We start from the raw sequence: 15,178 nt of genomic DNA on the forward strand, positions 1-15,178 counted from the left end.
TGTGCAGTTCTTTTTAAGAGAAAACACATAGTCATAATTCAAATTTATGGTTAATTTTGAAACAAGTTACTTGATTTTTATACTGCTCTTTTATCTTAGAAATATTGGTGGCTCCTAATATATATGTTTTAGCTAAATGCATGGGTAAGAAAAGCCAAATGTATATATAATATTTGTGCCTGTGCTATGACTTGAACTCAGGGCATTGAGCTTGCTTTCTCATGGCTAGGATGCTACTATTTGAGCCTTGTCTCCAGTATGACACTCTGTTACATTGGAGATGGAGTCTCGTGGAGTTTTTCTGCCCTAGCTGACTTTGTACCACTCTTCTCTGATCTAAGCCCCCTGAGTAGTTAGGATTACAAGTGTGAGATACTGGTGCCAGGCAAAACCAGTAGTTTTACTGATAATACAATTATTAAAATGAATTTTAAGGTTTTTTTCTTATAGCCAGGTATGTGAGTGCACACCTATAATTCCAGCACTCAGGAGGCTTAGACAGCAGAATTGAGTTCAAAAGTCTGGGCTCTGTACAGTCAAAAAAAGCAAACAAAAAATGTATGTATATATTTCATAGTTGCTTGTCTATAGTCAGGTCCTGCTAAAACACTAATTGTAGTTAATCTACCAATGTACTATCTATAAGTATTACATGAAGCCTTTTCCATTTTGCCTTTGATTTGTTGGTGCCTTAGTAGTTGTAGGTCCCTTGTAGTTTTTGGTTTTTTTGTTTTGTTTTTTCTTCTTAGGCTGGTGTTGGTGCTTAAACTCAGGGCCTGGGCAAGGTCTCTGAGCTTTTGTGCTCAAGGTGAGTGCTAATGCTCTACCTCTTGAGCCACATCTTCACTTCTGACTTTTTTTTTTTGGGGGGGGGAGGGTGTTAATTGGAGATGAGTCTCATAGACTTCTGCCAAGGGTGGCTTAGAACTGTGATCCTTAGATCTTGGCTTCCTGAGTAGGATTGTAGGCATGAGCCACTGGCTATCTTCTCCTTTTGATATTGTGTATATTTTTAACATAAACAATTATATATTCACATTACCCTTTTTCTTAGATAAACATTTACTGTGTAATCTATTTTACTGTTTTATATTTTTATTATTTGAGAAATTATAGAAATATTTATTACAGCCACATAGGACTATAATGATAGATTCACCTTAGTCGACTTAGTAGTCCCTTTTTGAGTTTATTTGTAATCTTTGGCTGTTAACAATAGTGCTATAGTAAATAGCTTAGTGTGTATGGGTTTTGGGTGTTTTTAATCTGTTCTAGAATTATTTTCTAGAGGCTGAGTCAAAGGATAAATGTATACGTACTTTCATTGGGTATTACCAGATACTTTTATTCTCACCAATATGTTTCTGTCTAGCACATGCATACATGTTTCAGGGCTATTTGCTTTCCTTTGCTAGGATTAGTTTGTTCCTGTCCATTTTTTCAAAAATGTTTGTCTTTAATCTGTTTATTTTTACAACCTTTTGTGATAGAAGTTGGAAATGTTTTTCTCATTTCATCACTTAGTTTTGTACTTTGTATAGTTTTTTGTTTTCATCCAAAAGTTGTTAGTTCTTATAGATTATTTCAATTATTTTTGGATTTTGAATTACAGGTAGGAAATATTTCCTTATTCTTGGGTTATCTCATGCTATAGAAGAAGGCACCTGTTTTCTTCTATTGGATATATTATCTTTTTACTTTGATTTGAAAGTAAATTCTGATCCATTCAGAATTTAGTGCTGATAAGTGGTGTGAGACAGATCCAGTCTTTTTCTAGTTCTGTAGAGTTATAGAAGCATTCTCACTAAATCATGTACTGATTTGAGATGCTGTATTTTATTATGGTATTGACATCTGTACTCTTGTTTTAATCTTACTGAGATTATAAATGGTGTCTGGCTTTATTAATCTGTAACTTTTTCATGTGTGTGCTGATACTGGAATTTGAATTCAGGGACTCATGCTCTCGGTTGGCTTTTCCACTCAAGGCTGGCACTTTACCACTTGAGCCATGCTGTCAATTCTGGCTTTTTGCTAGTTAATTGGAGATAAGAATTTTGTGGACTTCCTTGCCCAGGTTGGTTTTAAATTACAATCTTCAGGTCTCAGCCTTCTGAATAGCTAGGATTAAAAGTATAAGCAACCAGCGCCTGATTTAACATTTTAAGGGTACTCAGTGTTTACCTAATTTCATATCTAAGCACAATTGGATTATGGGGCAGGGAAACTTCCTAATTGCCAAATTTAGTACTTTAAACATTAACAAAGTGTTATTTCCTTGTAGTGCCACAAGGTTGCAGTAGTGAGAGAAGATAAATTGGAAGGTAAGTATTATAGCAGTGTAGCAAGTCTTTCTTCTTTCCTCTTATGGCATTTATGTAGGAACACTATATACCATCCCTAACCTTCTGAACTGTAACTGAGGAACCCTATTTTATTACTAGTTTCAGAAATATGTTAAATAAAATATGATACTGCATCTGATTAACTTCCCATTTTTAGGGCCAAAAACTGCTGATAGTTACAAAGCACTTGTATCACAGGATGACAGAACTCATGACAGACATACAAAAACCATCATACCACAAAGGACATTTCATCAACAGGCAGTAGTGTCTTGTGTTCCATAACGGGTTGTTCAAAAAGAATATTTTCCTGAAAGTTAGCCTTTTAAAATAAGTCCTGCTGACTTAAGACTATTAGTGCTGCTGCTGCTCTATTGTTTAAAAATCCAATTCAGGTCTGATGCCAGTGGTACATACCTGTAATACTGGCCACTCAAGAGGCTAAGATTTGAGGATCTCTGATAGAAGCCAGCTAAGACAGGAAAGTCTGTGAGACTCTTTCTAGTTAACCACTAAAAAAACGATGTGGAGCTGTAGAAGAAGAGTCTAACCTTGAGCAAAAAAGCTCAGTCACAGTGCTTAGGCCCTGAGTTCAAACCCCAGAACTGGCATATGTGTGTGTGCGTGCGCACACACACACACACACACACAAATATCCAATTCAAAAACATTTCATAAGAATCAGGGTTCTTCCAACTCAGATGCCCCTCAGTAGAGGAATGGATCAAGAAAATATGATACATATATGTGTATATATATATAATGGAATTCTATGTCTCCACCAGAAAGTATGGCATTGCCCCATTTGTTAGAAAATGGAAAGACTTGGAAAAAATTATATTAAGTGAAGTAAACCAGGCCCAAAGAAACATAGGTCCCATGGTTTCCCTTATTTACAATAACTAGTATATGTCTGGAATAAACAGAAAAGGTCAAAAGTTATGTACATATGACCAGATAAGATGATTTTAAGTGAAATGAACCCAAAGATAGGGACACAAGTGGTCTTTTCTTGTTATTGTTTCTAATGTATTTATAATGTACCATGTGATTTTTTTTTGTTTCTTTGTATGTTCCTCCTCCACAGTATAACCCCTGTTTTCACTGTATTTGATGTCATGCCCTGCATCTTGTGTATACACTTCTCTAATTTGGGGAAGGGAAGGGAAAAAACAAAATGCTTAAGTAGGGATACAGGTTGACCCATTGTAACAATGAGATGTACAAGACACTACGTTGAAAAATAAACTTTACAATTTAGGTGTGGGGGGAGTGTAGTTGTAGAGGTGGGAGGGAAGGGATGGTAGGGAAAAAACAAAGGAGGAGGCAACAATGCTTGTTAGAAATGTACTCATTACCTTGCTCATGTAACTGTAACCCCTCTATACAATATTTTTACAATAAAAAATGTATAAAAAAAGAATCAGGGTTCTTATGCTCTTCATATATTCATCTCATCTTGGGATGAATTTCCACAGTGAGAGGCAAAGATTTCTACAGTGATTATCTACTATGCCAACCTGGGCAAACTAAATTTAGGATACATAAATGAGTCCTCTCAGGAGAGATTATTTAGTTCTATTTAACTGGTTAAAAAAAATCATCGTAGTCATCATCAATCATCAGTATTTGCCGAGTGTCCACTGGATGAGTGATACTCTTACAGGTGCTGTGCTTAGAAATGACTCATCACCACCTACCTCGACATCATGTCCTCATTGCAGACAGAAGAGTGTATGTGGCTCTTTGGCCTTTTAGAGTTTTTTAGACCACTGCAGATTGCAAATGGTTTTAATGTTGAAGGGTTTCTTGTTAAAGTCCCACATGCCATGAAGTTGTGTATTAACAGACTGTTTTTCCTGTTGACTTGTAGCAGTGAAGTCCAAGCTAGCTGTGACTGCCAGCATCCATGTGTACAGCATCCAGAAAGCTATGCTAAAGGACAGTGGGCCTCTGTTCAATACCGACTATGACATCCTTAAAAGCAACTTGCAGAACTGTAGCAAGTAAGCTCCTTAGTGTTCCTTGTGGGCTTCTTTACAAATTGATTTTGTAAGATGTTTATACAATGGCTGCCTCTTCAGAGTGAATGCCAAGTCTAGTAAAACCCCATTTATCTTGCAGTAAGACACATGTTTTATTAGTACATCATAAGGTGAAAAATAGCAGTCACAACCCATATTGAAAACCCCAGTGGACTCCCCATAAATCTATTTCTCATGTATTTATCCTGTCACCACCACCAGAAATGCTTGTTGTGCCCCACTCCTCCCTTCCCCCAGTCTCTTGCTTGTGTAAATTCTACCCATCCTTCAGGAGCAAGTTCAAATGTTGTCCTTCAAAAACCTGTTCCTGAAATTCTGAGCTTTGGTTCTTTATTTTCAAATTAGATGTAATAGTACCTATTTTGTGGGATTGTATTAAAGGTTCAATTCAGTGCTCTAAACATATGGGTACCTACTAAAACACATGTAGTAATTGGAATTTATTCAGCAAATATCTTATGAATACTTATGTTTCACAATGTACAGAATATGGCCTAGTCACTTGCTCCCAAGGTTCTGAGCACTGAGAGTCTGGGTGGCAGCGTTCTAATTGGAGGAACAGTGTGGGAAAATTTTGGCTATAGCGGGCACTTACCCCACTTCTGGATGAGTATAATGAGGTAGCAAGACAGAGAGATTTCTTAACAGTTAGGACAGCTAAATGGCCTGAAGGCCCAACAGAAATAACCAGACAAAAGGGTGGGAGAGTACAAACAGAAAAGAGGAAATGATGCAAATACGTACAGTTGGAACTTAGTGAGAGGTAAGGATACTCAGGAGATTGGAGTCAGGTGATGCTTTCACTACTAAGATAAGGAATGGAGACTTTATCTTGAGAGCACTTAGGAGCCACTGAAAATTTCTAAGCAAATGGGATGAAATTATAAGAACCACATTTTAGAAAGATGACTGGCTGCAGTGTTAAAAGTAGAGCAGAGGCCAGGTGCCGGTGGCTCAGGCCTGTAATCCTAGCTACTCGGAGGCTGAGATATGAGGATCTTGGTTCAAAGCCAGCTCGGGCAGGAAAGTCCATGAGACTCTTATCTCCAATAAACCACTAGAAAACAGGAAGTGGTGCTATGGCTCAAGTGGTAGAGTGCTTCCCTTGAGCTGAAGAGTGCAGGGATAGTGCCCATGCCCAGAGTTCAAGTCCCACTACTGACAAAAAAAAAAAAAGTAGAGCAGAAAGGAAGCAAGGTCATAAGGGAGCAGAGTTCCAGGGAGGAAATGACAGTTGTCTGCAGTGCAGTAGTGAGTGGTATTGGATATGTGATTATATACACATAACTATTGAGCCTTTGTGAGCCTTTCCTAAGAATATCCTCCTTTGGTCTCACTATGTGAATGTTTAGAGGCCTGTATAATTTATCATGTCCAAATGTAATTTTTTTTGTCTTTTACCATCCATTGGGTTTATTTATAGATTTGTAGGCACATTCTAGTTTACCACAAATGAGGGAAACTATGCAAACTATGTTTCTTGGGGTCTGGCTTACTTCATTTAATATACTTTTTTCTAAGTCTTTCCATTTCCTTATGAATGGTGCAATAATACCATTTTTTCTGATGGAAGCATAGAATTCCATTGTGACTATATACCACATTTTCTTGATCCACTGGTCCACTGAGGGACACCTGGGTTGATTCCATGTTTTGGCTATGATAAATAATGCTGAAGTCGACATGGTTGTGCTGGTGGCTTCAGTGTGGCCTTGTTTGTGGTGGAATTGCTGGGTCATAGGGAAGTTCTATGTTTAGTCATTTGAGGAACCTCCATACTGCTTTGCAGAGTGATTGAACAAGTTTACATTCCCACTCATCATGTAGCAGTGTTCCCTTTTGGCTACATCCTGGCCAGCATCTGTTATTGTTAGTTTTCTTGATAATGGCCATTCTTAACTGGGGTGAGGTATCATCTCAATGTTGTTTGGATTTGCATTTCTTTTATGGCCAGAGATGTTGAACATATCTTCATGTGTCTAAGAAGTCTCTCTTTAAGTCATTAGCCCACTTATTAATTGGGTTTTTGTTTCTTTGAGGATTTGGGTTTTTTTGGGGGGGGGCTAGTTCATTTTTTGAGCTCTAAATATATTTTAGAAATGAGGCCCTTGTCTGATGCATAGCTAATAAAGAGCTTCTTCGATTCTGTGGGCTTTCTGTTTATCTTGCTAAATTTGTCCTTTGCCATGCAGAAACTCTTCAGTTTGATGCGGTCCCATTTATTAGTCTTTCTTTGATTTGTTGTGATTCTGGATCTTAGGAAGTTTAAACCAGTACCTATGAGCGCTAGTATTTCCCCTATCCCTTTCTGTAATATTCTCATGGTACCTGGTTTTACATTTAGGTCTTTGATCCATTTGAATTGATTCTGGTGCAGGGTGATATATAAGGATCTAGTTTCAGTTTTCTAAATGTGGATAGCCAATTCTGCCAGCACCATTTGTTGAAGAGGCTATCTTTCTTCCATCCTGGTAAACACTATTTAATGATTGTGTGTGTGTGTGTGTGTGTGTGTGTGTGTGTGTGTGTGTGTGTGTGTGTGTGTGTGTGTGTGTGTGTGTGTGTGTGTACGTGTACGCGTGCTGGGACTTTTTTCTCAAAGGCTGGTGCTTTATCAATTGAGTGACACTGTTATTTCCAGCTTTTTCTGGTTAATTGGAGCTAAAAGTCTCATGGATCTGTCTGCCCATGCTGGCTTCAAATGGGGATCCTCAGATCTCAACTTATTGAATAGCTAGGATTACAGGTGTGAGCCATTGGTGCCCAGCAGTGATAGCAGTTTTTTAAGGTTGGGCTGAAAGACAGGGACCCAAGAGTTAGCAGCCACAGATAATAGGAAAGTCACAAGAATGTGTGGGGTTCCAGAAGCTAAGGGAAGAGTTTGAGGAAGGAGGGACTGCTGGACATGGTCAAATGCTGCTGAGAAGCCAGGGAAAACAAGAACTGAGAAGTGCCTGTTGAGTGCAGTGATGGCCTTAGGAAAAGCATTTCCATTAAGTACATCTGATCAGCTGAAGAAACAAGGACATGAAGAAGAGAGGCAGCGCAGAAAATGTGGCTGAAATGGAGAGAAAGAGAGAAGAGACTAAAGAGATGGAGACTGGAGGAAGAATATGTACAGTTTTCAAGTTGAATATGATTTGAAGTTATATTGTTGGAAGAGAGTCCTGGAGGAGGAAAGGCTGAAGACACTTGGGGAGACAAAATAGCAGACAGAGATAGTCCTGGAGGAACAATAGAATACAGAATTGCCAACATGTGGAATTGTCACTTATGAATCTCACAGGAGTAGGAATCATTTTGTTATCTGCATACATCAAATGGTGCTTGGGACATAGTAAGCCTTCAATAAACAATTGTTGAATAGAAAAATGTTGAACAAAAAAACAATTAGTTGTAGATAATAGTTCTTTCAGTTCAAGACTTAGGAGTATAATGTCCATTTAAATATTAATAAATAATTATGTAGCCAGAGAATATAACTTAAAAGCCCAGTGAATCTGGGCTTGTAACTATTAAGTTCAAGAGAACATTAATACCCCTGATAGGTTTCTGTAAAATATATTATCCATCTATCATTACAATCTTGTCATAGCATGAAACAAGCCAGCAAGAGTAAAAGTAAGTTGGAGATTGAAAATGCAGTTTGCTTTGGGCCCATTAAAACAAACAGGACAAGTAGAAGTATGGTAACAGGAAGCACTTCAGTGAAACCTTACCTAAATACTTGCAGTATCCTTGGTAGAAAATGTGAGGAATTTATCTCTAGTAAAGAAGTTTGTCTTTCGTCCTGAAAATTATGGGCCACCTGAGATCTGACTCATGAGTTGTATATTTTAAAAAATGCTGTAACAGGAAGAAAATCTCAGTTTCAGAATTGAGCACAGATTCTTCTCTTTTCGGACCTGGTCCCAGTCTAACATGGACTCCTCCTCATTGCCGGTAACCGGTCCTGACCCTAAGGTGTGGAATGCAGACGCAACAGAGAAAGAGTTGTTGTGGGGCCAACCTTAGGTGCTGACAATGAAATAAAACATGGCTCTTTCCCACATACATGGAAGCCTTGCAAGGCCAGAGAGGAAGACCAGGGGTAAAAGTAAATTGTTTCCATCTGTCCTTAGCTCCAATACAGCAGAGATTGGATTAATGAAAGGCTTTTTGCTGTGGACCATAATGAGTCAGTTGACGGTTTTGTAGTTTGGGGATTGTTCAGTCTGAAATGAAATGTTAGGTCAAGGATATTTTCCCCCCTCTTAGGCCAGTTATTCTAGCAGTCAGTGTTGAAGTTGTGCTGGTGATCTCTGATAATTCTTCTCTCCATGTATTTTCTGAATCATCCCCCATTTCCCACCCCCAAAGAGATACACTAAGGAAGGGGGAGAAGATAGAATCTCCCTCTCAGCCACTTTTTTCCAATGTCTTTCCTGCAGTGTGCTGCCTTACACTGGCCATGTGCTGGGTGCCTGAAGTGTAAGATGAACAACTCTAATGAAGTCTCCTTCCTCCAATGAGCAAAAGCAGGGGAAGTTAAATGTTTTCCTTTGTTAGAAAATGCTGAGAAACCAAGAAGGCTAAATGCTTATCCATTCACACTGCAGAATGTTCCATTAAGGATCTATGTGAAACTGGCACAATCAACAGAGATCAGAGAATAAGAGAAGAATAATGTTCCCTTTAACATGCCATACAAACTATTCACTAGTGTCTTTGCTTGACCTTCTGCATAATTACTTGTCTGGTGCTGTAAGTTGGTATTACTGAAATTAGGAACAAATGACTAAAGGATAAGTTATAAAAGCCAGTGGCTCTGTTCCCTGTTTCCTCTATGTTTTAAAGCACGATCCATTCTGGCAAAAAGAGTTGCCAGGAAACTTGTTAATATTTAAAGCTTTTAGTTTTTATTCCATCAATGTTTATTGAATGCCTAGCTCTATAAGAGGAATGTCTTTAAGGGATAACCACTTGGTTTTCCACCAGTGGTAAAATTACTAAATATTTTATTATTGTTTGCTGTCATTTTACTCTTTTGAATTAGAAGGCTCCTGATTCCAGTCCTCGCTCTGTTGTTAAGTAGATGTATATCTTACTTTTATATTAGGGTAGAAGGTATTACATTAAAAAAGCAAAAGTTTGAAAATAAGGTTTGATACTGACATGGATAATTTCTATCCTAAGGTTTAGTGCCATTCAGTGTGCAGCAGCAGTTCCCAGACCTCCTGCAGAATCTTCCTCTTCCAGAAAGTTTGAGCAGTCAGATCCTGAGGCGTCCAGTGAGACACAAGTCAATAATGAATTGTCCACCAATGGTCATAGCCCACCTGCCTCCAAACAGGTTCCTCAGCAGCCCAAAGGAATTATGGGAATGTTTGCTGCCAAAGCTGCTACTAAAACCCAAGATCCCAACAAGGAAACCAAAACAGAGGTTAAGGAAGGAACGAATGTAAGTCTTCTTTGAACATGTCTTCATTATAGCATAGAATGGGTTTCTAGTTGTGTGTGATAGTTTCTGTGTACTTTAATTATAAAAGGTTCTGATATTTGATTCTGATTTTTCCACTTTAGTCTGGGCCCTTTAATACTTTGGATTCTCATCAAAAATCATCCCTTGGATAATACTTCCCACCAAGCCTTGGGTTGTTCTCTTGTAATAGAGATACCTGCCCTTTGCATTATAAGAATGTTGTGGACTCTAGTTGAAATAGTACATGTGACAACTGCTCAAACAATTGTAACGATCAAGGAATTATGTATTAATGTGCCAGCATTTTACAGTCTCAGCCTTGCTACATATATGACTTCTGAGTATATTTAACAATCTTAATCCATTGTACACAATTTTTTGGCCTTTTGTCTTCATTAACTTCTTTTTTGTTTGTTTAGTCACCTGAGCTAACTTGAGAGCATTGACCTTAAAAACAATAACAACAAACCAGCAAGGTATGATGGCTCATACCTGTAATTCCAGCTACTTAGGAGTTACTTGGGAGACGGGAGAATTGTAGTTTGAAAGCTAGCTCAGAACAAATTTTGTGAGACTTGATCTTAACAAAAATGCTGGGTATGGTGAACTGTGCTTATCATTCCAGCTATGTGGGAAGCCATAAATCAGAAGACTGAGGTCAGGCCTGTCAAGTGGTAGAGAATCTGCCTAGCAAGTGTGGGGCTGTGTGATCAAACCCCAGTGTCACTACTAAAAAAGAAAAAGAAAGAAAAAAGGTGTTGGAGGCATGGCTTAGGTAGTAGAGTACCAGTCAGTGAGCAAAAGGGTCAAATACCAAGTTTGAGTCCCAGTCTCCAACAACAACAAAAAAATGATAGTACTCAGTATTGTTGTGCATACATACATAGGTATGCATAGTACTATATTCTCAGAACTTAGAAGGTTGAGGCAAGGGGATCACAAATTTGAGGTTTGCCTAGGCTACAAAGTGAGCTTGAGGCTAGCCTGATACCCTATCTCAAAAAACAAAACAAACAACAACCCAAACATCAAAATGCTATCTTAAAATCCAGAAAACTGAAATTGTTGTTAATTACTATTTTTGAGCTTCTTTCTACATGTGGAAAAGAGAAAGATGGAGGAAAACAAAAACACTTTTTGAATTCCTTCTATGTGGTCATGGTTTGATCTTTATGTAAATCCTCTTATTATTTGAATCTTGTCGTTTTCAGATCTACTTCTGATGACTAAAAGTGTTACAGTTTGTCCGCTGTCCCCTGTTGTGTAGTGTACCACACTGCCTCTGATTTGTTTTAATTCTGTTAATCTTAATAGTTTTCAAATGTGCTCGGAAAAGTTTAGATACATCCATGGATAATTTTTGTAAAAGTTCTGAGAAACAAAGCTTTAGAAATTAATATCTAGTTACTGTCTGGTCTAGACCATTGTTATAGTAGATTAGTTCTTATGTCTACCATCTCTGTTACTGAAGAGATAGTTCAAGACAAGTACAAGAGCAGCCTAAATGCTGTGAAGAAAGTCATGTATGTGTTCTTTTCTGTGCTTTTAGGTGTCTACAGCAGGCAGCAAAGCACCAGGAAAGGGGAATGTGATGAGCAATTTTTTCGGAAAAGCTGCTATGAGTAAGCATATTCTTACTTTCCTTTGATTTGTGTTTGATATCTGTTCAGTAATACATCATACCTGAGGCAAAGGCCAATTTTGTGCCTAGCCATACATTCTCTAATATAAATTTACCCTGTAATGACTAATGTACTAAAGAGTTTAACCTGTGGCCCATGAACTGCATGGGTGAGCTGGGCTCAGTTAATATCTCTTGGAGGGTAGATTGATTATACTATTTCTGCTTCAAATTTCCTGCCTAAAAAAAAGAATGAAATATTTGTTTCATGGAGCTCTTGAAAATGAGTGTTTAAAACAAATGGGTGTTTAGCTTCCATTTCTTGCATTGGGAACAAGAAATGTTTCTCCTCAAACCTGGTTATACTAATATGAATCCTTGTTAAAACTTTCACCTTGTAAAACTTACCTTTTTGTGATATATCCTTAAATGGGGCTTTTCTCAAGGGCCTGTGATTTTGCATAGAAGCTGGGAAGCTTTCATCCCTCCCTCCAGTGACATGTTAGAGATAAATTCAGGGCCTCACACATGTGAAGCAGGACTGTATGACTCAGTAACCTGCATTAGTAAAGGCTATTTTGTCTTGCCAGTAACACAATACAGGCTGGTTCTGGGAACTGAGGACTACGAATGCACATATGTGCAGTGTGCTTTACTGCAGAGCTACATGGCTAGCTCCCCTGCATTTCCTAAGGGGTTGTTTACTCCTATTGAATGCGTGTACATATATATTTATATAAGTATACATATATATCTGTATATATATATAATATTGTGCATATATGTATATATGTATGTACATATATATGTAATTTTCTTTTTTTTTAATTATGAAAATAGTGTACAGAGGAGTTACAATTACATGGGCAACATAATGAGTATACTTCTTTTTTTTTTTTGAGATTAGTTTTTTTGTGTGTGTGTGAAAATACTGTACAGAAGGGTTACAATTACATGGGCAAGATAGTGAGTACATTTCTTATCAAGCATTGTAGCCTCCTCCTTTGTTTACCCTTCCCGTCCCTTCCCAGCCTCATGAAAGGAATCTGTTTAGTGGTACAGCAGTGTAGATTGTAGATGCTGGCATCCATTGCCTTCTGTGACCTTGGTTATTCCTATATCCCAGAGAGCCACAAAAACAAGTCTTCTGTTTTAGTTATTTCCATATAGGAATCAAGTACTCTGCATGCACTGGAAGGATCCAGGTAGCAATTTAAATTTATTTATTTTTTGAGAAAGCAGAAATCTTTATTTTAAAAACTACTTAATTAACAAGATTTTTTTTTTTTTTTTTTGGTCTGGTTGTGGGGCCTGAGCTCTGGGCCTGGGCGCTGTCTCTCAGCTCTTCAGCTGAAGGCTAGTGCTCTACCACTTGAACCACAGCACCACTTCCGGCTTTTTTCTTTTTGCTTATGTGGTGCTGAGGAATCGAACCCAGGGCCTCATGCATGCAAGGCAAGCGCTCTACCACTGAGCCACCTTCCCAGCCCCCAACAAGATTTTTTATGGAAAGAAACAATACTTAGATATTTTTCATACTTCCCATATCAAGTTTACATCCCCTGGGGTATGTGACAGAAAACTAGGAAGAATTTGGAAGCTGCTGGATAATTATGGCACACTTTTCTTGGAGCATAGATTTGTACAATGATTTCATGGCATTTTGTTACATGCCTGTGCAAAAAAAAAAAAACCAGCTCTGAAATCTGCCTTTCCATGGTAACCAAATTGGTGATCAAGGGAAGATTGGGATGATGGTATTTTATTTGCCATGAAAACCTTCAGGGAAAAACATTTTTCTGTGCCCAGAGAATGTAGAAAGTGCAATGCTGGAAGGTTATTGAGAAACCACTCCCCCACCCCCTGCACAGGAAGGCTTCCTACTTCTGTGATGGAACATCATGCTGGTGGCCAGTCCTGATGCTGGTGCTGCCACCATATCCAGTCAGATTGTGGCTTCTTGGCAGTTTTGATAAGGGCCACATATTTGTGTGTTTGTAACCTTAAGAAACTGAAGTTTTACATTATTTAATGTGTGTGATGTGAATGTTTGGTAACTGTAAAAATACTTATTCTATATAAGTGTACATTTATTTGTTTGTTTGTTTATTTGGTTCCTGTCCTAGAGCTTCAACTCAAGGTCTGGGTGCTGTCCATGAGCTTCTTTTGCTCAAGGCTAGTGTTTTACCACTTGAATCACAGCTTCACTTCAGTCTTTTTTGGTAGTTTAGTGGAGATGAGAGTCTCACAAGCTTTGAACTGTGATCCTCAGATCTCAGCCTCCTGAGTAGCTAGTATTACAGTCATGAGCCACAATACCTGGCCTACATTTATTTTTATTTAATTAATATTGATTGAGCAACTACTATATGTTTGTCAGTATTAGGTATTGGTGGTATTATGGAGAAAAAAAGGCAAAGTCCCTCCCCTCATGGCCTTTATTGTCAATTGGAGAGACAGATAAGTAAATACATGGGAAAAATTATTGTGATTGCTAGGCAGATGTTGTAATGGTATAGAATAGAGAGAAAGGAGAAGCTTAGATAAAATACAAGAGTTCAGTATTCACCTAGTAAAATCACTTGCAAAGTAGATTTAATGTATTTTTTAAGAGCTTTAATGTTCAGAATAAAATTATGAGGTTTTCTTTTTTAAATTATATTTGACACAAGACAAGATCATTGCAATGAAAATAAAACTTGGAAGCTGGATAAAGAAAGCTCATTGTGGGACTTGAACTGTATAAACTTAATGCTGGACAATAGCAGATGTTGGCAAAGATGTGGAGAAACTGAACTTCTATACATTACTGTGGAGAGTGTAATATAGTAAACTCACTCTTCCGAACATGTGGCAGTACTTTAAAAAGTTAAACAAGGATTAATCTTTAATTCCAGTGACAGATATCTACTCAAGTTAATTAAAACTATGTCCACACAAAAATATGTACAAAATGTCCATAGCAACATTTTTTGAGTCAAAAAGTATAAATGACCCAAAGGGTCATCATCTGTTGAGTGAATCAAAGGGTTATCAACTGTTAAATGAATAAACAAAACATAGTATATATAAAGACAGTGGAATATTATTCAACTATACAAAGGAGTGAAGTTCTGTGATTAAACATGTTTTATTTCCTAGTGAGTTTGGGATATTTTGGTGGGAGAGTTTGAGAAACACTAATACTTGAGAACAGTAGAATTGAAAATTCAAGCAAGACTATCACTACTGGGCTAGTGGGTTTCCAAAATCCATGTTTCCCATTTAAATCTTTAAAAGTGTAAATATAATATAAATTATTGTACTAACCTGTACATAGTTCTGCTGTTTACAACTTGAATACTATTGTGTGACGTTGCTTACACTGAGTACAACAAATTATGTTTTCACAGGTTATATATGCTTTCACAGATAATAAGATTGTGCTTTCACAAGTTCTCAGATAGGCCCATTTTGCTTACATTTGTCAGTCCCACACTGAACAGTTATGTTTGTGTGTAAGTTTTGGCTTGCTGTAAGGAAAAGGGTCAGGACTGACTTAGGTTCATATCTTGGCTCTTTTTCCTGTCAGTGTTACTTTAGGTAAGACACTTGATGTTACGTCCTTTTATTTACATATTAATTTTGCTCCCTACCATCCCTTCCCTCCTACCTCCCCAACCCCCGCCCCCCCAACCTCCAACCCCTACCTCCTGCCACCAAAGTT

The 15,178-nt window shown here is 37.8% G+C and overlaps 1 protein-coding gene across 2 annotated transcripts in view; it reads left to right on the forward strand.

Moving 5' to 3' along the window:
• Window positions 1–15,178, forward strand: part of Pold3 (polymerase (DNA-directed), delta 3, accessory subunit) — a 46,518-nt gene that overhangs the window by 12,829 nt on the left and 18,511 nt on the right. For both annotated transcript variants that reach the window (XR_001174978.1, XM_013014170.1), the window contains exons 4-7: window positions 2,285–2,324; window positions 4,219–4,351; window positions 9,566–9,830; window positions 11,401–11,473. Coding sequence is in view for 1 of the 2 variants with exons in the window: in XM_013014170.1 (XP_012869624.1) it covers window positions 2,285–2,324; window positions 4,219–4,351; window positions 9,566–9,830; window positions 11,401–11,473 (511 nt within the window). In the remaining variant the exon portion in view is untranslated. The remainder of the gene's footprint in view (window positions 1–2,284; window positions 2,325–4,218; window positions 4,352–9,565; window positions 9,831–11,400; window positions 11,474–15,178) is intronic.

Source organism: Dipodomys ordii, unplaced genomic scaffold (assembly GCF_000151885.1).
Source record: "Dipodomys ordii isolate 6190 unplaced genomic scaffold, Dord_2.0 Scaffold22, whole genome shotgun sequence".
Taxonomy (NCBI): domain Eukaryota; kingdom Metazoa; phylum Chordata; class Mammalia; order Rodentia; family Heteromyidae; genus Dipodomys; species Dipodomys ordii.